This window comes from Hermetia illucens, chromosome 7 (assembly GCF_905115235.1).
Source record: "Hermetia illucens chromosome 7, iHerIll2.2.curated.20191125, whole genome shotgun sequence".
In the NCBI taxonomy this organism is placed as follows: domain Eukaryota; kingdom Metazoa; phylum Arthropoda; class Insecta; order Diptera; family Stratiomyidae; genus Hermetia; species Hermetia illucens.
This window is the reverse complement of record NC_051855.1, coordinates 4067362-4089258: the sequence shown is the minus strand read 5'-3', so window position 1 is coordinate 4089258 and position 21897 is coordinate 4067362. Positions and strand designations below refer to the sequence as shown.

Below are 21897 nucleotides of genomic sequence, written 5' to 3'. Positions count from 1 at the left end.
TCTGTTCCACCAGGACAGCGCTCGGCCTGACACATCTTTGATGACCTGCCAGAAGCTACGGGAGCTCGGATGGGAGGTCCTATCCCACCCATTGTACAGTCTGGACCTGGCACCAAGTGATTACCATCTCATCCGGTCCATGCAAAATGCTCTTGGTGCTACTAAGTTGGCCTCAAAAGAGGCTTGTGAAAATTGGCTGTCTGAGTTTTTGCAAATAAGGAGGGGGGGGGGGGCGAGGGGGGTTTACAAGGGGGGATAATGAAGTTGCCTTCTAAATGGCAACAAATTTGCGAACAAAACGGCGCATATTTGACTTAAATCGGATAATTCTAAGTGTGTTCGGATAGCTGAGTGGTTAGAGCACAAGGCTGTCACATGGAAGGTCGTGGTTCAAATCTCACTGGTGGCAGTGGGATTTGTATCGTGATTTGACGTCGGATACCAGTCGACTCAGCTGTACCTGAGTCAAATCAGGGTAATAATCTCGGGCGAGCGCAATGCTGACCACATTGCCTCCTAGTGTACCGTTACGGTCTTGAATGAAGTGCTCTAACACATTTCAAGGCCCTGATCCAAACATGGATTGTTGCGCCAGCGATTATTATTATTATTATGCTGGGAGTCCTGAGTCCGCACCCACTTGGTAACGGACCGGACCCGCTATTTTACACGCCAAAACGGTGTAGTGCTGCCACCCCGAAAAAAATTCTCCTGCCAGAGCTGAAGTTCGAAGAATCAAATTTGAATTTTCAAAGTCCGAATGCTGCCAAGAAAATTGCACCAATGTAACATTCATGAGCCTATTTTAAAAATCCAGATAAATGACGAAGTCCTACACAAGTTACCTGTCCATCCAGGAGTATTTTTATGTACCTGGGCAATTTAACACCTTCACTGTGGAGCTCAAAAGTATCTCTACTCGAGGGTTCGAAATTTTTCTACTTTTAAGCTTCCAAGATAACGCGTAATATCGTGCTTATATTTCTGCTGGAAAGGTATTTTTTTTTAATTTGTTAGGTAGCTTTGGAAGAGGCGCAATTTCGTTCAAGTTTATATGATCTTACAATGACTACAATTGAAGCGACCGAACAGGCAAAGGCAGTTTTAAATATCAAAGGAAATTTACCAGCAGAAGTGTCTGGAGATATGCTTTAAAAAATTGGTATAGTGTTAGTACGCTGATAAGATAACCACGCAGTACTTAGATCGCCCAACGTTCTTTGATCTAGCCCGAGATTTTTCACGGGTTACCTCAAGGTGTTGTCAAATTGCTTAACAACGCCATGTGATCCTAAAAAAACTGCCTCTAGATAAAAAATTTGTACATAAGATGATTTTTTTTCAATTGGTGTGGTTTATATGAGTTAGGACAAGAAGAACATGCTTTGCTTACGTTAAGGATGAATTGAGATAATCTAATATGTACGATGAAACTGTGAGTTTCATTCCAATATAAAGGACTACACGTTTTTGTCCGATGTTTCTTTTCCACAACAAAGTCCATAACTTTCCTGGACGATAAATAATTAAATAATTTACGATAATTCGACTGAGACAAGAAAACCAAACCCTTTCCACTTCCAATTTCAATAAAATTTTAGCTTCATTTACCACACCTCACATTTGTTTAAAGGATTCATACGAGATCCGAGGGGACAATTGAATTCTTCGGAGAATTCTTTTAAATTTGATAGGGGTCCAATCACGCGGTACATTGGTGGCGAATGCGGATCCTTTTCTATTTGTAAGCTGGAGGCCTCGTCTGTGACAGCTGAGCACCATACCTAGTTGTTAGAAAGAGATGAACAAAACAGGGATATTACCATTGGTTACTATATATGGTAAACTTCTGCAAGTCTGCAATTAAAGTAATAAAATAACTTACTTGTGCGAAAGATATAAAAAATAACTGCCTGTGTGTCATATTGATTCCAGGCAACGGAAGAACATCAACTGGACGATCGTTGTTGGTGGACGTATAGGCATGAAAAGCTGCTTTAAGTCCACCGTTGTCAGCGATATTCTCACCTGAAAGAGAGCGCAAAACACGAGATTAAAATACTAAAATTATACGAGAGTTCCTTAGTAGCTTCCTTTGAAATGAATAATAATAATAATCGTTAGCGCAACAATCCATGTTGGATCAGGGCTTTGAAGTGTGTTAGAGTACTTCATTCAAGACCGTAACGGTACACTGGGAGGCAATGTGGTCAGCATTGCGCTCGCCCGAGATTATTACCCTGATTTGACTCAGGTACTCATTCACAGCTGAGTCGACTGGTATCCGACGTCAAATCACGATACAAATTCCACTACCACTAGTGAGATTTGAACCGCGACCTTCCGTACGACAACCTTGCGCTCTAGCCACTCAGCTATCCGGACACCTTTTAAATGAAGAACAGTTTTATATATTCAATCAGCCAAAATCGCCGCAAAATAGCGGCAAACCAACCGCTATAGAAACAGGATCTGAATAGGAAGACACTTGAACATTGAAGTCGGCAGCGATAGCGGACGCAAAGTCCGAAGCAAGTCGAAGCCAAAATGAGTATGCCTGGATGTACAAGAGCCAGAAGACTATTTCTTTAAAAAAACAAAACGTAAACTTTTTGGAAGAAAAGTAAACTGCTGAAGAAATTAGTCTGAGGACTGTAATGGCAGGCAACAATGAAAGTAAATTCTGTGGGCCCCATCACTGCGGTAATAAAATCTCAGCATGGGCCGATAAACTATAAGCAGGCACTGAGCTCCCACTTGAGTTAAACGACCAGACCAACACCTAAAAAGTAACCACCATAAGCAACTCAGAGAAAATAGATAAGTTCCAGCATTCCTACGTTATTGTTGATATTTTTGTCTTTAAAACTACTCAAAGTCTTCTTTTTCTTCAGCCTTTGTCCCGATTACAAGCGGGGTCGGCTCGTCGTGATCGGTTTCGCCATTTGGCTCTATCGAATGCCTGATCTGGGTGCAATCTCGAGGCTTTTAAATCCCCATCCAGCGTATCAAGCCACCGTTGTTTAGGTCTGCCTTATTTATTTATTTATTTATTTATTTAATGAGGACAATACACAGAAAGCAAATTTCTTATTACATATTGTCCTCAGAGGGAGGAGCAAGTAAATGGCATATTTTGCGCTTAAAGCTAGAGAGGGACATAGAGTCAAATGAACCAAGCTGTAGGGCATTGTACGACCGGCAAAACCTCGGGATTGGAGAGTGAAAGTAAATCTCGAGCTCGGCGAAGGGCACATCAAAAATGTCCGCATTACGTGTGTCATGAGACGAGGCGATACGGAGAGTAATATCCGAGTTGACGGAGCAGTCCATCAGACCATTGCAGAGTTTGAAAAGAGTACACATATCAAGGAAAGTACGGCGTTGCTGTAGGGAGGGGAGATTGAGGGTGCGGAGTCGTGACGGATAATCAACCCGTGGAAGGTTCTTTTTGTAAAAGAGGGTTCGGGTGAATTTGCGTTGTACAGCTTCAAGAGCGCGGCCGTCACGGATGCGGTAGGGGGACCAGACTACAGAGCAGTATTCAAGGATGTTTTTGACAAGGGAATTGAAGAGTGTTAAGGAGGGCTGGATTGAGGTAAAGTCGGACGAGGAACGTAGGATAAAACCAGACATTTTGGAAGCTCTATTGATGATGTCAACGAAGTGGGAATTGAAACGAAGTTTATCGTCGAATATTACACCCAGGTCTTTGAAGGCCTTTTGGTATTTTACCATCAACTTCAATGTTCAAATTAATCTTGGCAAGTGAATTCTCGTTAGCACGAATAGCGTGACCATACCATCGAAGACGCCTCTCGCAACTTTACCACGATCGGGGCAACCCCATTACGATCGCGGTTATTCTCATTTCGGATGTGATCAAAACGTGTCACGCCACTAGTCCAACGTAACACCTTCGTCTCCATTACCGCAAGACGCCGTTCATTGTCTTTTATAGTTGGCCAACACTCAGCACCATAGGGAGCCACAGGACAAACAACATGGCGGAAAATTTTAGATTTGAGACGTTCGTTGATGCGTCGATCACAAAGGACACCAGTTGTGGAACGCCACTTCATTCAGGTTGCGTTACTGCGTGAAGCAATTTCATAACGCAGTTCTCCATTGGCTGATAGCGTTGATTCGAGGTATTTAAATCGCTCAGTTCTGGGCAGATCACTGCCGCTGACAGTGATTGTGCCTGTTTCATGGGGATCGGTTGTCAAAAATTCAGTTTTGTTTAGATTCAATCTGAGACCGTGTTGCATGAGGCGATCATTCCATTTTTGGACAAGTTGCTCAAGATCATTTTTACTATCAGATGCTAGAAAAACATCATCTGCATAAAGCAGTTTGTAGGGCGTTGGACGTTGGATATCCCGTGTGACGGTGTCCATAACAAGGACAAAGAGGAGTGGTGAGAGGGCACTTCCTTGATGAACACCAACAGAGACACGAAGCGATTTTGATACACCCGCCACACTTGGAACTTTACTTTTCGGATCGTGGTAGAGCAATTGAACCCAGCGCATTTCTCCTGACATTAAGTGTTGTCGTAAAGCATACCAGATGAGTTCGTGTGGCACACGGTCAAACGTTTTCTCTAGATCCAGAAAGGCAATGTACAGAGGGTGATGCTTGTTACAGTGTTTCTCCATGAGTAACCGCGCAGCGTGTATTGCGTCAGTAGTTCACCAGTTTTTGACAAATCCGGCTTGATTCACGGTTATTTCAACGATTTCGCGAATACGGTTGTCAAGAATGCGTTCAAAAATCTTCATGATATGGGAAAGTAATCGGATCGGACGGTAATTTGAACATTCTGCTGGACTACTTTTCTTTTCCCATATTGGAACAGTGGTACTTTCTTGCCAATCAGATGGTGTTCTTCCTTCCTGAATAACCCGATTAAAGAATTCACTGAGCCACAGTGTTGGGTCCCAGCTCTTCGCTTTCCAGAGCTCAGATGCGATGTCGCCCTGTGACTTTCCCCGATTTCATTCGTTTTATTGCCTCCTCGACTTCAGTTGCGCTGACAGTTAAGTTTTTGAGGGTTTAACGTGAGCACCTGTCTTGCGACTTAATCCCACGGTCTTCTTAAGACACGGATTGATTTTGTGACCACAATCAGAGCCCCGCTGAGACAAGCAACAACGATACCAGTCTATACCAAGTGCATGGCTTAGCATTCATACTGGTGGATTCAAGACCTACCTAAATCTTTACCGAACTAAGGAGTACGGCCCCCGTGTTGAAACGCAACACCACGCCGAGCCCCGAAGGTCTCTTCTCACTTGAGCATAACCACAACTCCCATGAAACTCCCACCAGATAACCTACGATGAGGCTTCGTGGCAATGCCACTTTAGATGAGTCCCTTGCAAACTCGGGTCTGATCGCCCTCTTCGAGTACGTGGGAAGTTGCGCTGACAGGTGGAACTGGTCCAAATGTCGGCAATGATTGTGGAAGTGGAGGATGAGCAAATTCTTCAGTTGAAATCTGCTCGAAGTATTCTCGCCACCTATCCGTTGCGGCCCGAATGTTGGTAAGCAAATTACCGTTCTTGTCATTAATGCAACAGAAGTGTTCGATATCCTGTGTACGTTCGTTATGGCTTTTAGCAAGTCAATACAGATTTCTCTCGCCATCCTGAGTGTCCAGTTTATCGTAAAGATTTTTGTAATGGTTCGCTCGGGTGACAGCGACCGCTTTGCCAATTAGCAAGCATTTTATCGTCGAGAAATTTGAGGTAGAGGGGTTTCTTTTCACGGAACTTCATTTTAACATCATCATTCCAAAGCCAAGTATCTCGGTTGATTTATCGCTTACCCGGCTTGGTGACCCCGAGGGTTGCAGAGGCCGTTTTGTGGATCGTGTCTTTCATTTATTCCATGATTCTTCCACATTCGTAATGGTCGGCAACCGCGTGAGTGATGGCCCTTAGGGAACGACTTTGCAATCAGTGACAGTGGCGTCTTATGAGAATATAGTCGATTTGCGTTTTACTGTTACCACTATAAAATGTAGGAAGATGAGACAATCGTTTGATGAATCATGTATTCATAAGTACACGGTCATTGGTATCAGTAAAATCGATTATACGCTCACCACTTCATTGCGCACTCCGAACCCCCTCCCCCATGGCATCTGTTACCGCCTGCCTTTTCACCCACATGACCATTAAGGTCGCCGGCAATGATAATATAGTCGTCAGCAGGCACGTGACAAGCCTTTTCATCGAGAAGTTGCCAGAAGGCATCTGTCTCGGCATCAGGTCGACCTGTCTGTGGTGCGTACGCGGTGAAGAAGTGAATAGTGCGATCAGCTGATATAATGGTGAGCTTCATTAGCCGATCATCAAATCGTTCGACTTCTTTAATGGCATCACGGAAACCCTCTGAGATGGCAATGCCAACACCATATTAAGTGTATGGGTTACCAAAATCGAGAAGTTTATAGCCATTTTTACCGCGTTCGCGTTCAATGTTGCAGCTTTTGGCACCAGACCATCGGGTTCCTTGCAGAGCGCTGATATCAATGTGCCTTTCCCGAAGGGCTTTTGCGAGTTCCTCGGTCTTTCCAGTTAGGGTACCAACATTTAGCTACGTCAAAATTATAACGAGGAGGTACAACCAGAAACAAGCTTTTTATGTTGCATCCACGCAATCCAGACAAGCAAACAACGCTTTTGCTGATGCCGCGCCCATTTCGTTCGCCGATAGCATACACATCAGCATTTCGAGCTCACTAAACAAACAGGCCCCTACCTACAAAGCCACTGCAGCTATTAGTAAGCTTGCTGAGTAGTCCCGGCAACTTAAAACGATGTTTAACGTAATGGCCAACTTTACGGTACCCAGTCACGGCTATAGGAAATATTGAGTTTAAGATTAGTCGTTGGAACCGGCAAAAACGAGTTCGAATTGTTTCTTGGTGAACGCCACCCGCAATAGTGCTCCGGTGTGAAATCAAGCTTCACTACCGGCACAGGCCCCTTTTCTTTAATTTTAACCTATTCCACCATCCAAATCAAACGTTCGCGTGCCTTCCCGCGAGACTTAGTTTAGTTTACTAGGGGCAGCCGCAGCTCCGAGAACTCAGGCCATTGTTAGTTTCTTTGTAATATCGCCGTAAATCGCCTATTCAATGGCTTCCCGCCTACGGCGTTCGCATGCTATAGCGAATCTGAGAGCATTCTCCAGAGGCAGAGTGTGCAGATTCTTCATTGAAGAAAACCTTACCAAAGTGTCTTCGTCTGAGATCTGAGGAGGCCTGGCAACTGCATATAAAGTGCAGGACCGCCTTCTCCTCCTCAAATTGGCTGCATATAACGGAAACCACCACCCCAATCTTTTCCATATGGTAGTTTAAGGAGCAGTGTCCCGTTAAAAGCCCTACTAGGGTTTTCATATCCCACAACAAAAATGCCGCTCTGACGACCCCAAGTTTTTTCTGAAGGATTTTCGTTTGCCGGCAAAAGTTCCAATTTCTCCACTCGGTTGCGTGAATCCTTGCAATTTCACCCTTCAGAGTAGACTTGACAGTGGATGGGCGGATTCTAAAAGTTGGTTCTGACCTTACCATTGTGGATTCAGACCCTCGGCGAGTCAGTCTGTCAGCCTCCTCATTACTAGCGATGTGTGAGTGCCCTGATACCCACATTGAGAATATTTCGTTCAGTCGGCCAAGTTTCAACAGCACCTGATGATAACTCTACACCAACTGGCTTCAATGCTGTCTGACTGTTGGAACAGATTCGAATGGTGCGACCCCTCCATTTTTATCGCAGACATTCTTTTGCTGCCAATGAAATGGCATAATTCTCCGCCCGGAATATGGTGGTCATTTTTCCGAGTGATCGGGCCAGTTCCATAATCGGATTACCCGAGAACACCTCTGCGCCCGATTCGCTTTGCATGACTGACCCGTCGGTGAAAACTATTAGTCTGTAATCTGAAAAGGCTCATGGCCATTCATCGACTATTCTTCTCTTTTGGTGATTATGACAGTGTATGTGTTTTCAAAGACGAATCTGGAAAGCATATGATCGGCTGGCATCATAGCTATCGGATGTTTGTCAAGGCATTTCCAGATAGAAGCATGATCGTATCATTGGCCGTCTTTCCACGTTCCAACGGAATCGAGTCTATATGCGTCGTTGGCTGCTTTCCGTTTCACCACCAAGTGAATACCTTTACTTTTGGCATATTGGATAGCTCTGATGAATGTTCCACTGGGAAATTCTTCTGCATCATAGGGGAAATATGCAGAATACCATAATATCTCTTTATCTCCTTGTTGGCTTTTTATAGTTAGTTTAGCCGATGTGGTGTCGCCATCTCATAGGTCGTTAACCAAATTTGTCTGGAAGTCTTTTGAGACTACCATGCAGGAGCGGGGTCGATCACTTCCATTGGCATACAACAGTTTAGCATGTTGGAAGTTTAGGTCTCTGACAACCCTACCCCTACGGTTCTTGTATGACGTATATAAATGTCAAGGAGCTATTGATCCGACGACTGATAAGTGCAGTCGCCGCTTTACAATGCTGCAATTTTATTTGGGAAATATAGTACCTCATCTATGCTTCAGATGAAGATGCCGAGGGTTGTGCGTCCCCTTCAATGTTTTTATTAGTCGACACTTATAAGGTGATGGTCCCTAGCCCGTAGTAGGGCCGACAGCCCGTTTGTTCTCGAACCATCTTAACATCTGATTCGGGAACGCCGATAGTAAGGAAAGTTCCCGGCCTATCAGCTCTCTCTCCAGTTTTGCTGCCTAGCAGCATCCAAGTGGAGGTATTGAGGTTATTCTGGACACCAAATTGTTCCAGAACCTCAGCATATTTGTACTGCTCAGTATCGTAACCAGATGGATTAGTGTTGTCATACAAGATCCATCCAGCGGCTTCGTTAACCTTGGCTACAAATGAAGGTCTAGCCGTAGCCGGTTGAGCCCTCTCTGCTGCCTTTTGTGTCAAAGAGTTGGGATCGTCCGAGGACCGCGGCCGCTCGGTTTCCCCTTAACCACGGATGCCCCGAACGATCCTTTCCTCTAAACCTTGGCAGAGCCGTGGGTAGTGATTTCCTCAAAGGCGATTTTCCCAGAGGCGGTTTGCCTGGAGTCGGTTTGCCCGAAGGCGGTTTGCCCGAAGTTGGAACCAGCAGAGTTTTTTTCAGATCTCTTAACTAATCCCAACAGACCGTCCAGACATTGCAGTGTTCAGTGATGGCAGTGAGAGAATATTGGGGTGGTTTCTGGTGGTTTCTTCCAGCGCAAGGTTGAAACCGTGAGCAGTCATCTATCCGCTTACCCGTTGCGTCAATATGCCAAGTCTGCTTTGCGCCTGTTCAACAGTGCGTCCGGCAGCAAGTGCCTCAACGTCGTCTGCATAACCGACCAGGCGCGACTCTTCGGGCATATCGAGTCTCAGCAGACTATCGTAGGAAGCGTTCCAGAGGTCCGGCCCTAGGAAGGATTCCTGTGCTACTCCGACGAGATTTCCATCCTCCTCTGGCCCTGTAGCGCCTCATAGAGCAGGAAGCGGTCTTTCAGATAATCCCTCAATATTCGCAAGAGATAGCTTGGCACGTGAAAGGAGTTCTCTAGTGTGCCTAGCATATCTCTCCATCTTACGGAATTGAAGGCATTGCTGACATCAAGCGTTATGAGGAGCACTATCCGTCGAGATCGGCGGCTGTGTGCCCCGGCTCGATTAAACGCATCTACGACCTCCATAACGGCATCCACTGTAGATTTCCCTGTTCTAAACCCGAACTGTCTTGCGGATAAGTACCTGGCAGCGCGGATCGCTTCAGCGAGTGTAGTACTGATGAGCACTTTTCCGGCCGTGTCAAGCATACACAGCGGTCGGTATGCAGACGGGAGCTCCGGTTCTCCTTTACCCTTACTGATCAACGCGAGTCTGGTCACTTTTCAGCGACAAGGAAAAATGCCATTCTTCAAGCACGCGTTGAACACTTCAACCAGCAATTCTGGCCGTTGGCGGAACACCAGTTTGTAAACTTCCGCCGGGATGCCATCAGGACTTGGCGCCTTCCTGTTTTTCATAGTGAGAACCGCTTCTTTGAGCTCTCTCATTGTGAAAAGAGGGCAACCCACGACGCTTTTTACATCAACTCGTACAGGGTGTCTGGGGAACAACGCCCGCACAATGCGGTCTATCTGGTCGGTGCTCAGTATACAGGGCTTCCGCAGAGCCCCGATTTTCCGAGTGACAAGCTTATAGCCAAGTCCCCACGGGTCCTCATTCACCTCATTAACAAGATTCTGCCAGCCGCGAGCTTTACTTCTATTTATAGCGCTGCGGAGTCTCCTTTTTGCTGATCTATATTGTGCCTTTATGGCACATGCCTCCTCGTTGGCGTGCAAACATTGTGCCAAACGGCGGAGCTTATGACACTCCTTCCGTAGGTCGGCAATTTCTGCCGTCCATCAGTACATAGAAGGCTTGTCGCGCCTGGGGCCTCTCCGGGGCATGGAAGCCTTGCACGCCGTCGTTATCAGATTCATCACTGAATTTACGACGGTGTCCGCTGCAACACTACCACCCCCCATAGTGCCCCCAGCGCGGCCCTACCAGCTCCAAGAGCTTCGACGAACTTTCCGATGTTCACCCTCGCGACATTCCACACGCAGGGGGAACGTCGTGTTGTTGCTCGCCGGCAAGTAGCGTCAAACACCTCGAACGCAATGTACTGATGATCAATTGCCGAGAAGTCTTCTAGGACTCGCCACCCGTCCACCGATGATGCCAGAGCTTCCTTCACAACCTGGGCGCCGAAACGTTGGCGTGGATCCGGTGTTTAAAACTACGAGCCCGGTTCTCGCCGCCATTTCCAGAATCAGTTTCCTTCTGGAGTCTGACTGAAACATGCCCCATTTAAGAGCCCTGGCATTAAAATCACCGCCAACCAGGATTCGTCCCTCCGTGCTCGAAACCGCGTCCTCCAGAGCATCAAGCCGGCGCCGAAAATCCGGCATCGTCTCATTCGGCGTCAGGTAAAACTAAAAAACGTTATCCCTAAACACCGGACCCAGACAAACCCGTCCCCCCGGCCTTCGGCAAGAACACAAAGTCGAACGTTGTCCCGAACCCAGATGGCAGCGATGCCCGATAAGTTGAGATACCATGAGGACGGGGCCTTGTTTCGGTATTGCTCGCTAATCAGCACTAGATCAGCATTTACATCCGCAGCGAACTGTGGTAGCAACTGGTGAGCGGTTGCACTCCGGTGCATGTTAATTTGCAAAATGCGGATCATGGCGTTCGCACCCTAGCCCTCTCCAATTCCACCCTGAAGATCGGACACCGTCCCGAGCCAGCAGTGTGTGCGACGCTTTCACCAGATGCGCCAAGATCCCTGCAGAGAACACAACTCTCGCTTTCCCTGTAAGTCTTGGCTTGATGACCCACTTAACCGCATCTCCGGCATGCTGTCCTCCTGTCCGGACCCTTGCAAGCTGCTGACGTGTGCCCATGGTCCAGACACCTGTAGCACTTGGTGGGGAATATCCGCATTCGTACCCTGCAGACTACCCATCCGATTTTGATTCTCCCGCTGTTAAGAAGTTTCCTCGCATATTGCTCAGGGACTTCCACCACGGCGAGCTTTTGGCCTCGAGCATTTACAGAGGTAATACCTACCTGGGTATTGGTTACCTCTGGACATTCACGCTTTAGCGCCTCCTCTACTTCGACTTTTTCTGTGAGGCAGTCAAGATCCCGGATTTCTAGAGAGCGCGTGGGTTCTAGGCTGGAAACAAGAGCCTTCTCCTCCAATAGCCCCTTGATCGCTTCGCAGAACGTGCTCTTGTTGGTCGTCTTTGGGCCCAGTTCGACGAGAACTCCACCACTCCTCGTTTTCCGTATCGACGACACCTCTGCTCCGTTCTCTTCGGGTTTCATCCCGTTGATAAACCATAGTTAAGGTGACGAACTATATAGGTGGACAGTTAATTGTGCCTGTGAGTGTATAATCTCACGCATTTCCTCAGCGGGATTTTGGAGAAACCAGGTGGGGAAATTTTAATAAATATCCCAGTTTTGGTTATGTCCCAGAAAACCAAGAGTACATTTTCTTTCATTGCTTTCAACTGGAGGGACACAGAACATAATTAGGAGAATTAATGGGAAACCTGAGAGGGAAGATGATACTCTCGCATTTGTGAGAGCTATCGATAAACGATCTGTAGGTAAATCCCCCTCCCCATGATGTAGTTATCTGTGAAGGTTCCATGAGGAACAGCCCAGGAGGCAAGTGCCACACTTTGATAACATAATTGAGCAAAAACTTTCCTTCGTCTAGACATTGTCGTCTATGGATGTCGATGGCTAGCATACGCTTCCTCAATACCCAAGTCATATCCGATATACAGGGTGCGGCAGCACGTGTGCACGCCACTCAGTTAGTTGATGTCAAAGCGGAGCGCTAGTAGTCTCGTTCAAAAGGGGATACTGTAAAGTTTTGTCCCGATACGGTTCAGTCGCCATCATGCGTTGGAATAGTGAGGAGCGTGCCTTTGCCGTTGAGGTTTACTTTTCAACCGGATGTTCGGTTATTGCAACACAGCGTGCATTTGGTCGTGTGGGTCGGTTAACAAACAAAACATGCGCTACTGGGCTGACACCAACCCTCGAGAATTGCATCAAAAGCCTTTGCATTCACCCAAAGTCACAGTGTGGTGTGCAATTTCCTCAGCCGGAATTATTGGTCCCTGGTTTTTTGAGGAAAATGACGTTACAGTGACAGTGAATTCGCACCGGTATGTAAACATGCTACAGAATTTTTTTTCCCACGGCTAGAAAATTTGGATTTGGGGGACACTTGGTTCCAACAAGACGGTGCAACAGCACACACTTCAAGAGCATCGATGGCTGTTTTGAGGGAACACTTTCCAGAGCGCCTTATCTCAATTAGACGCGATTTAGAATCACAGGGGACACGATCTGTCCCCTTGTGATTTTTTCCATGGGGTTTTTTGAAATCCCGTGTTTATGTGAACCGTCCAAGAACCCTACAAGATTTGAAGACCAACATCCAAGAAGAAATTGCCAACATAACACCTGCTATGCTAACAAGAGTCATGACAAACGCCAGAAATCGGTTTACGCAATGTATGGAGAATGGGGGACGTCACCTAACAGATTTGATCTTCAAAACAATGTAAATAAAAACTTTAGACATGTACCTACATTATAAAAAATACTCCAATACTCCGTTGCAAAATACTTGAAAATGGATGAAAACCAACGGCTTTTGAGAGGAGGGAGAATCCCCCAAATACTAACCTGGAATAGTTAATTACTTTCTTGCTTTGAGGTATTAACTGCTTCTGGAAATACCTCTATTATCTAGGCTCCCCTTTCCTTAGCACGGCTGAATACGGGGTCATTATTCAGATGGCACACGTTTAGGCACAAGTCGCAATATTCTCCCCTCTATAGTTTTTAATTTGAGAAAGTCTCTAGATGTAATTGCTCTAAGTTCGAGTTCCTTTTGTTCTGGATATTTGTGTTCGTCTATGCTCTTATCTCACTCCAGTAGGTTTTGCAAAACTCTAAATATGATGATAATGGAACCGAAGTAGTGTTTCATCGGAAACAAGTCGATAAACCGGAAGTTAAACGCTTCATGAAAGGTTTTGTGTATTCCTTATATAAGCGTATGGAAGTAGACATTTGCCCCATTTGTACCTAGCTCGTAACGTTTATGTATTTAGTTCGTGAAACCATTCAAAATTTTAGAATGCAAGAAATTTGCACAAAAGTAACAATTTTGTCCGATAATAGCTCTGCTAGTAATAGTGAGATTTGCACCAAACTTGGTAGTATCATGTACTATAGTCCGGAATATCCTTTTCAACTAAAGTCAAAACTAATATCGGTTTCGGAAAGTACTGACTGAGATCTTTCATTGGATATCCCACACAAGCACAGTCTTTGAAAAACATGTTTTCCCTTTTATATGTATGGGAAAACCCTCCTTAAACTCAATGTGGAACTATGTAGCTCACTGCATGCAATGGGATTCATAGGTCCCATCTTTCTACCAAATTTCATATTAATCGGAGTAACCGTTTCTGAGACAGTAAACTGTTTTTTTTTATAATGTTTTGTTGTACACAAAATAAAATAAAAATTCAACTTACCAAGTGTTTGCTTTCCATTCAGATTGCGTCCATTCAATGAGTATGCACCATACTGTTCATTGAAGCAATCTGTTCGCTGTTTGAATCGCTCAATAGTTTGATTATTCCACCATTGATGCAGATTTCCATATTTATCGTACTCTCGTCCTTGATCGTCGAAAGCGTGTGTTAGCTCGTGCCCCATTACAACTCCCATAGCGCCAAAGTTCAAACTTTTTGGATTGTTGATATCGTAAAATGGCAATTGAAGTATTCCAGCTGGAAAAACTATTTGATTTTTTGTTGGTGTGTAATATGCGTTGACCGTGGGAGGAGTCATGCCCCACCGGGTCTTATTCACTGGCTGGTCAAGTTTTTCTAGATTTTTCTTTAAGTTGTAAATGTTAACCCGCAAATTATTCTCAAAATACTTTTTTGAATCGATTTGCAAGTCATCGTATTTCTTATCCAGCTGGGTCGGGTTTAGAATACAGTCGGGGAACCCAATCATATCTGAGATAGCGTCGGCCTTCTCTTCGGCTAGACGTCGTGTTTCGCGATCCATCCATGCCAAGTTCTTCAAATTCCGTTTGAAAGCTGTACGTACTTCATTGATCATTTCTTCAGCCTGCGGTTTCGACTCACCATGGAATACCTCACGAACGAACATGGCACCTATTGCGAAACCAATTACATTGTTGGTATCAGTGACGCAGTAACGCCATGGCTCCTCCCCACCTTCAGAGCCGATAAGCGCTTTCCGAACTCCTTTGTAGGCATCGCGGAACGGTTTCGATAAACAAGCGGTTAAGGTTCGAACTGCTTGCCAGACTAGATAGTTGTTGAGAATACTGTGGGAAGACATCAGATCAGATCAGGTTAGTACCTTATGGTAAAATTCTTTTTCAATACAAACTAAAAGTTTCCAAAAGCACTCACATTTTTCCTTTCGGAGTTTTATTGTAGGTTTTGACAATTTCCGTCATTTGTTGGAGAAATTCGGGTGCATATACGACAACAATTTCTTTTTCAGTGATTTTTCGCCCTACAATTTTCATGGCATCCGCAAAATGAGCAGTCCAGTTAATGAAGGGAGCTTTTGCCTGGAGCTCATAAAGGGCCATAGGATGATATAGAGCTTCTTCATCGCGACGGTTCTCTGCTGGCACTATAGAAAAAAATTAGGATAAGCAAATGCCAGCTAGGCTATATGAATACAGAATAATCCAGCAGTACCTGTAACTTCGGCGATTTTGGTCTCGAATTCGATCACATCGCTCATTTGTCGACGGGCATCTGTTTCATTGGCACCTAGTAGGACAGCAACCTTTGTCATATAATCGAGGTATGCATTGAGGACCTTTTCATGAACGGTTCGATTCAGATAGTTGTCACGTGTTGGGAGCGTGAGGCCGCCTTGATCGATTTGAATAACATGCCGCGATGAGTTGCGATCATCTTCGCCAATGGCCCATGCGAAAAGGCCACCCATGTTGTATCTGCAAAATTTTGAAAACGAAGAATGTGTAGAGTTATATGAAGTCAAAACTTCTACGTTCTTCTTCTTAGAAGAACTCACATATTTTGTGATCGTTTTAATGTCTCCTCCATTGACCAATTTGATAGTGAGAAACCACTTTCGGTTACATTCCATCCGCCAATGTCACGAAGGAATTTCTGCATAGGTTCTGCCCCTAATTTCTCCATAATTTCATCTTCATCCAGGCATGATTCGTAGTATAATTTGGCTTTCCTTTCAGCTTCTGATTTAAAGAAGGATAAAGGACGTTCTGGAAAAGAAGGGAGAATAGATAAAGATCTACATGCGATCTAGGCCAATTAATTCAAGGGTCATTTACCTAAAACGTTCTTGATAACTAACTGATTTTGTTGCTCTAGCTTTCCAAATGTGCCCCACATGGATTTGCCATCTGGTATTGGGTTGTTCTTGATCCAGCGATTACTGAGTTCATGGAAAAAGGGAAGGTAAATACAGGCCAATTGCACAAAATATCTTTTTTTTATCCTTTAATTAATAAGAACATGGTCTTACCAGGCAAATGCATAGAAATCATCACATGGATCGATACTACGATCTATTGATTTTAGAATTTGACTAGATGCATGTATACAGTGCTCATTTAGACAAGGAACTTGTATTGCTATGAAAAAGTAAAAATCATTTAATATTTTAATGGATAATAAGATTGCATTCATTCAATATATATAGATTTGTTTAAAAATAAGTCGGAATACCGGAAGCTCGGCGCTTCAGGCAAAAGGTGTTCATCTTATGTGAGCAACTCTCTATGGACGTTTTCCCAATCGTACATAGCTAAGAATATAAAATATTCCATAATCATCGTGTTCATTCAAAATAAACAAATATTCCATCTAATTGACCTAACGGATCTTGACGCATTTCCGCTGTACTCTATGCACAAAAGCATATACTATAATACATACATACATACATATCCTACTTATTACCTGTGCGGAGTTGCCAAATCTCCCATCAGGCGCGTCCCTTCGTGCGGATAAGGAAAATATGGAAGAGGAGAAAAGTAGTTTTTTTACGGTGCAGGCCTTCGGAAACCCAGTGCCGGCGGTTTTTGGGAGTCAGCAAGCGGGCTCCCGGCCGTCGATATCCAACGATCGCAGTGCCTCAGTTGGGGGAAACTTGGCTACTGTGGCATCTAATGCTACAAGAGATAATGGTGGAGTGGAAATTAGGTCCACACCGGATCCGGATAGGAGGAGTTCGAAGCTTGGGCGATCACCACCGAGAAAAATGGTTTCTTTTGGTAGTCGGGAAACCGGAAGCTGGACGCTTCAGGTACGAAAGGTTTTGTGTATTTCTTAGTATGTAGCACGTAATATATCCATATATTATGTGAGAGTATCCACTTTCGGGTGATATTGACATTCATAGTCTTCAATTTTCGAAGAAGCAGCAAATTTGAGGTATTATAACTTTGTTCGTAATAGTGCGATTTCCACCAAACTTGGCAAGATCATGCTCTATATTATAGCCTATATCACTGCAAAATTTCATGGTACTAGGATGAACTTAAGGGGGGTTCCTAACCAATTACAAAAAATTGTAGTAATATACTATTATTAACTTTATTTAAACAGATATCGGCATGAAAGGTATTTCGGAGCCCAGGCACCATATAGTGGCAGCATCCTGATTTTTTTCAGATTTTTCGGTTTAGTAGTTTCTGAGAATGGCCCCTTAAAGAAGTGATCACTTTCAACCCCCCGCGCTCCCCACCTTTCCAACGAATGTCAAAACTAAGATCGCCTTTGAAAAGTACTAATCGAGACCTTTAATTTGATACCCAACATGACTATATTTGATGAAAAAAAATTTTACACTACCCTTTTGCATGGATGGGGACCCCCCCTTAAATTCGACGTAAAAGGATGTAATTCACTGTATGCGTGAGCGTTCACAGTTCCCACCTTTCTACCAAATTTGGTGTTAATCGCTATAACCGTCTCCGAGAAAAATGCGTGTGACGGACAGACAGACAGACAGACAGACAGATAGACAGTAAACCGATTTTAATAAGGTTTTGTGTTTACACAAAACCTTAAAAAGCCTCTTCACCAAAGAAGGCGGAGCCGGCGAGAGTACCCGCGAAAGTCGGTAATCTCACGATTGCAGCCATAACACCTACAAAAGTGGAAGAAACCAACGCCCGGAGGCCCGAACAATGGACTAAGGTGAGCAACAAGAGGAAAAAGGACAAAAAGAAGCTCCGCCCGGAAATAATAATTATTTCCAAGAAGGGAAATATGTCCTATGCCGACATCCTCCGAAAGATGATCTCAGACCCGGAATTGAAGGATTTGGGAGATAGTGTAAGCCGTATCAGGCGAACATAGAGAGGGGATCTGATACTGGAGTTAAGTAGATCCGCCGACAAGTCGGCCGATAACTTCCGCGGGAAGGTGGAAAGTGTACTAGGAGAGGAAGCTGAGGTAAGAGCTCGAAAACGGGAGATAGTGGTTGAATGCAAGGACCTAGATGAGGTCACCTCACGGGAGGACATCTGTGCTGCGCTAAAGCAACAGTTCAACCTTAGCGATATAGACCAGAGTGCCATAAAAAGGATGAAGAAGGCATATGGCGGCACACAGACCGCTATTATTAGTTTGCCGGCGGAATCAGCTATTAAGTTAATTACCGCGGGCAAGGTAAGAGTAGGTTGGGTCGTGTGCAGGCTCAGGTAGCAAATATCTCTAAAGAGATGCTTCAGATGCCTCGATTTCGGCCATTTTGTGGCGGCATGCACTAGCAGCAGCATGATAGGTCGAGGAGTTGCAGGAAGTGTGGGGAAGAGGGCCACGTCATCAAAGATTGCACCGGAGATCCACGGTGTATGCTATTTAGTGGGAAGGAGGGCGTGGACGACCGGCACGTTGCGGGAAGCAGCAGATGTCCGGTATATAGGAGGGAGCTGAACCGCACAGGCAAATGGGATTGCTCAGGACCTGCTCTCGCAAACCATTCGAGAGTCGAATGTGGATGTCGCGGCTATTTGCCAGCCGTACAGAAATCACGGTGGTGCGACTTGAGCGGTGGATCCGTCTGGGAACGCCGCAATCTGGGCGTGGAAGTCATGGTCCCCCGGCAGCCGGTTTTATAAGGGCGAAGGTCAATGGTGTCCATATTTACAGCTGCTACGCTCCTCCTAGTGCAACCTTAGCACAATATGAGGAGATGTTAGACAGTCTGGTGTTGGGCGCTGGAGACCGCAGCCCTAAAATCATTGCGGGCGATTTCAACGCGTGGGCCCTGGAGTGGGGAAGCCGATCGACGAACACCAGAGGTCAAATTCTGTTGGAGTCATTTGCGGAGCTGAACATCGTGCTGGCCAACGTTGGATGCGTGCCCACCTTTCGAGGGAGAGGGTCGGGTTCGATCGTTGACCTGACATTTGTTAGCACTTCACTGGCGAGGGAGATGGCTTGGCAAGTGAGTGAGCACTACACCCACAGTGACCACCAGGCCATCTTACTCCGCATTGGGAACCGGGGAACCAGTCAACGACGCTCTAGAGGTGGAAAGGCTAAGGCGGTTTGCTGGTCTATGGGAGCTTTCGACGAGGAACTATTCCTAGTCGCATTGGAGGGAGCCCATGATCCGGATGGAACAGCGGTGGAAAGGGTCACACAGCTATCTCAGCGTGTAACCGAAACATGCGACGCTACGATGCCACGACGACGTTTGCACTACGGCAAGAGGCCAAACAACTGGTGGAACACGGAGATCGCTGCCTTGAGATCCTCTTGTCTCCGAGCGAGGAGACTTTCCCACAGGAAAGCAACTTTAAGAAGGCCATTCGGAGAAGCAAGCGGGTATGCTACCAGAAGCTCTGCATGGAGGCTAATACGAATCTGTGGGGTACAGCCTACCAAGTTGTAATGAAGAAGATCCGATTACCGAAGAGGAACTTCGGGAAATCTGCAGACGTACTGGGGACAGCAAGGCTCCAGGATTGGACGGAATTCCGAACAAGGCTCTGAAGGTGGCGGTCAAGGCCAGACCAAGGTAGTTCGCAAGCACAGTAGAAGTGTTTCCCGCCCAGTGGAAGAGGCAGAAACTGGTGTTGCTACCGAAGTCCCAAAAACCACCCGGCGTGCCCTCTTCATATCGCCCTATTTGTCTCTTAGACACCATGGGGAAGATGTTGGAGAGGGTGATATACAACAGACTGCTTCCGTTCATCGAGCTTGCGGGTGGTCTTTCAGAGCGGCAATATGGGTTTCGGCGAGCCCGTTCTACGGTCGATGCAGTAGTAAAGGTCGTGGAATTGGCTCGAAATGCAATAGCCATGGGCAAATGCTGTGCTCTGGTGACGGTGGACGTCAAAAATGCTTTTAACTCAGCCAACTGGGGCTGGATTAAGGGCACTTTGGCCAAACTGGGTGTTCCTAGCTGCTTGGCTCGGCTCAACGAGAGTTACTTTTCGGACAGACTTCTCTGGTACGAGACGGACGACGGGCCGAAGGAGTACATTGTGACAGCAGGTGTGCCTCAAGGTTCTGTATTGGGAACATAGTGTACGACGGAGTGTTTGGTCTTCGCGTGCCGCAGGGAGGGGCGGAAGAGTGGGGGTGGTTTTAGTGGATGCGAATCCCACACACTGCTGCAACCTGGCGCAGCAGCGTCTTACTAAGATTTCCACCTCCATCCATAAAAAAAAATGTCCTACTTATTAAACACTACCCGCAAATTCCATTAGCACATATAAACAGATACACACGCCTGTCACCAGTAATTGAAATTGACATTCAAATAGCTAAAAACAGCTAAACAAGAAAAACAAAAATGACCTCATGGACCACGCCGTTCAGATAAGTGCACTTTCCATGGTAATGACGTCATACACGTCTTAGAATGCAATAAATTTATGCGAAATGCAGAAATACAACTTTCAATAACTTTGTTAATAACAGTCAGATTACGTTCAAACTGTCAGGAACAATGTCCTATATTATCATCCATACTGTTACTACTTCTAGAATGAGCTTAAGGGACGGTTTTCAGGTAAATTTCTAAAATATGGTAATATACTATTATTAATTTTATTTGTGCAGATATTGGAACGGGATGTATTTTCAGACCTAGATCTTGTATAGGAGCATTACTGTGATTTTTTTCAGATTTTTCTGTTGGATTGGTTCTGAGAAGGAGACCTACTTAATTTTTTTGGGCTCACATTTTGAGCTCTCACTCCCGTATGTTTCACCCGAAATTAAAACCAAGAAGATTTTCGAAAAGTACTAATAGAGCTATTTTATTTGATGCCCAACATGGCCATATTCTGTGAAAAGAAATTGTCCCCTTTCAAACCCAACACAAAATAGCGTCACTTGCCATATGTAAAGCGATTCACAGACCACACGTAATCACCATATTTCGTGACTATCAGTTCAGACGTTTTCGAGTAAATCGGGTGTGACAGGCAGATAGACATTGAATCGATTTGGGTTCACAATGGTTCCACCTCGTAGTGTATATACGTTGAATATACCCGTTATTCAACTCGACGTGGCATTGAAATTATACCTTTTATTTTAACACGAAAGAGGCAACCTATTTAACCTATTATCACCTTGTATATAACAGTAGGATTTCCACCAAGCTTTCCAGTATGGTCCTCCATATTATAGCCTATATTATTACAACAACTTAAGGATCTAGGATGAACTTAAGGGGTATTCGCAGGAAATTTTCAAAACTTAATAATATACTATTTTTAACTTTATCTCAGCAGATATCGTAACGGAGAGTATTTTGGCGCCTAGATACCGTGGACGCGTTCTTTTTCAAATTTGTTAGTCGGGTAGTTTCTTCTCCTTCAAGTAATTAACCCTTTTCGAGCCCCAACACTCTCCGCTTTTGTAATCAATGTCAAAACCAATATTTGCCTTCAAAAGTACTAATTCATGTTGATACCCCACCTAGACATATAAGGCGAAAAACCCATCTTCTAGGTACCTCCCCTTTAAGTTCAGTGTGCAGCAATGTAAACCTGCCACTTGCACAATAGTGTAACATGATAATGAACCTTAAGCACAGTCTCATTGAAAATAGGATGGACTTATACTTCACAAAGGAGTGAACATGTGGACAGGACAAGCGTGGCTTGACAAATAAACACAATCTGTTCGACAAATGCAAATTGATAAATGGTTGCCAAAGACAATTCACGTGTTTACCGTGC

The 21897-nt window shown here is 45.1% G+C and overlaps 1 protein-coding gene across 6 annotated transcripts in view; it reads right to left on the bottom strand.

The window, feature by feature from the left end:
- Positions 1–552: 552 nt before the first annotated feature.
- Positions 553–21897, bottom strand: part of LOC119660903 (neprilysin-3) — a 125560-nt gene continuing 104215 nt past the window's right edge. For all 6 annotated transcript variants that reach the window (XM_038069843.1, XM_038069844.1, XM_038069846.1 and 3 more), the window contains exons 4-11: positions 16209–16317; positions 16015–16118; positions 15735–15945; positions 15392–15654; positions 15095–15323; positions 14177–15006; positions 1886–2028; positions 553–1784 (exon numbers count right to left, since the gene is read on the bottom strand). In XM_038069843.1, coding sequence (XP_037925771.1) covers positions 1608–1784; positions 1886–2028; positions 14177–15006; positions 15095–15323; positions 15392–15654; positions 15735–15945; positions 16015–16118; positions 16209–16317 — 2066 coding nt within the window. In that variant the 3' untranslated portion in view covers positions 553–1607. The remainder of the gene's footprint in view (positions 1785–1885; positions 2029–14176; positions 15007–15094; positions 15324–15391; positions 15655–15734; positions 15946–16014; positions 16119–16208; positions 16318–21897) is intronic.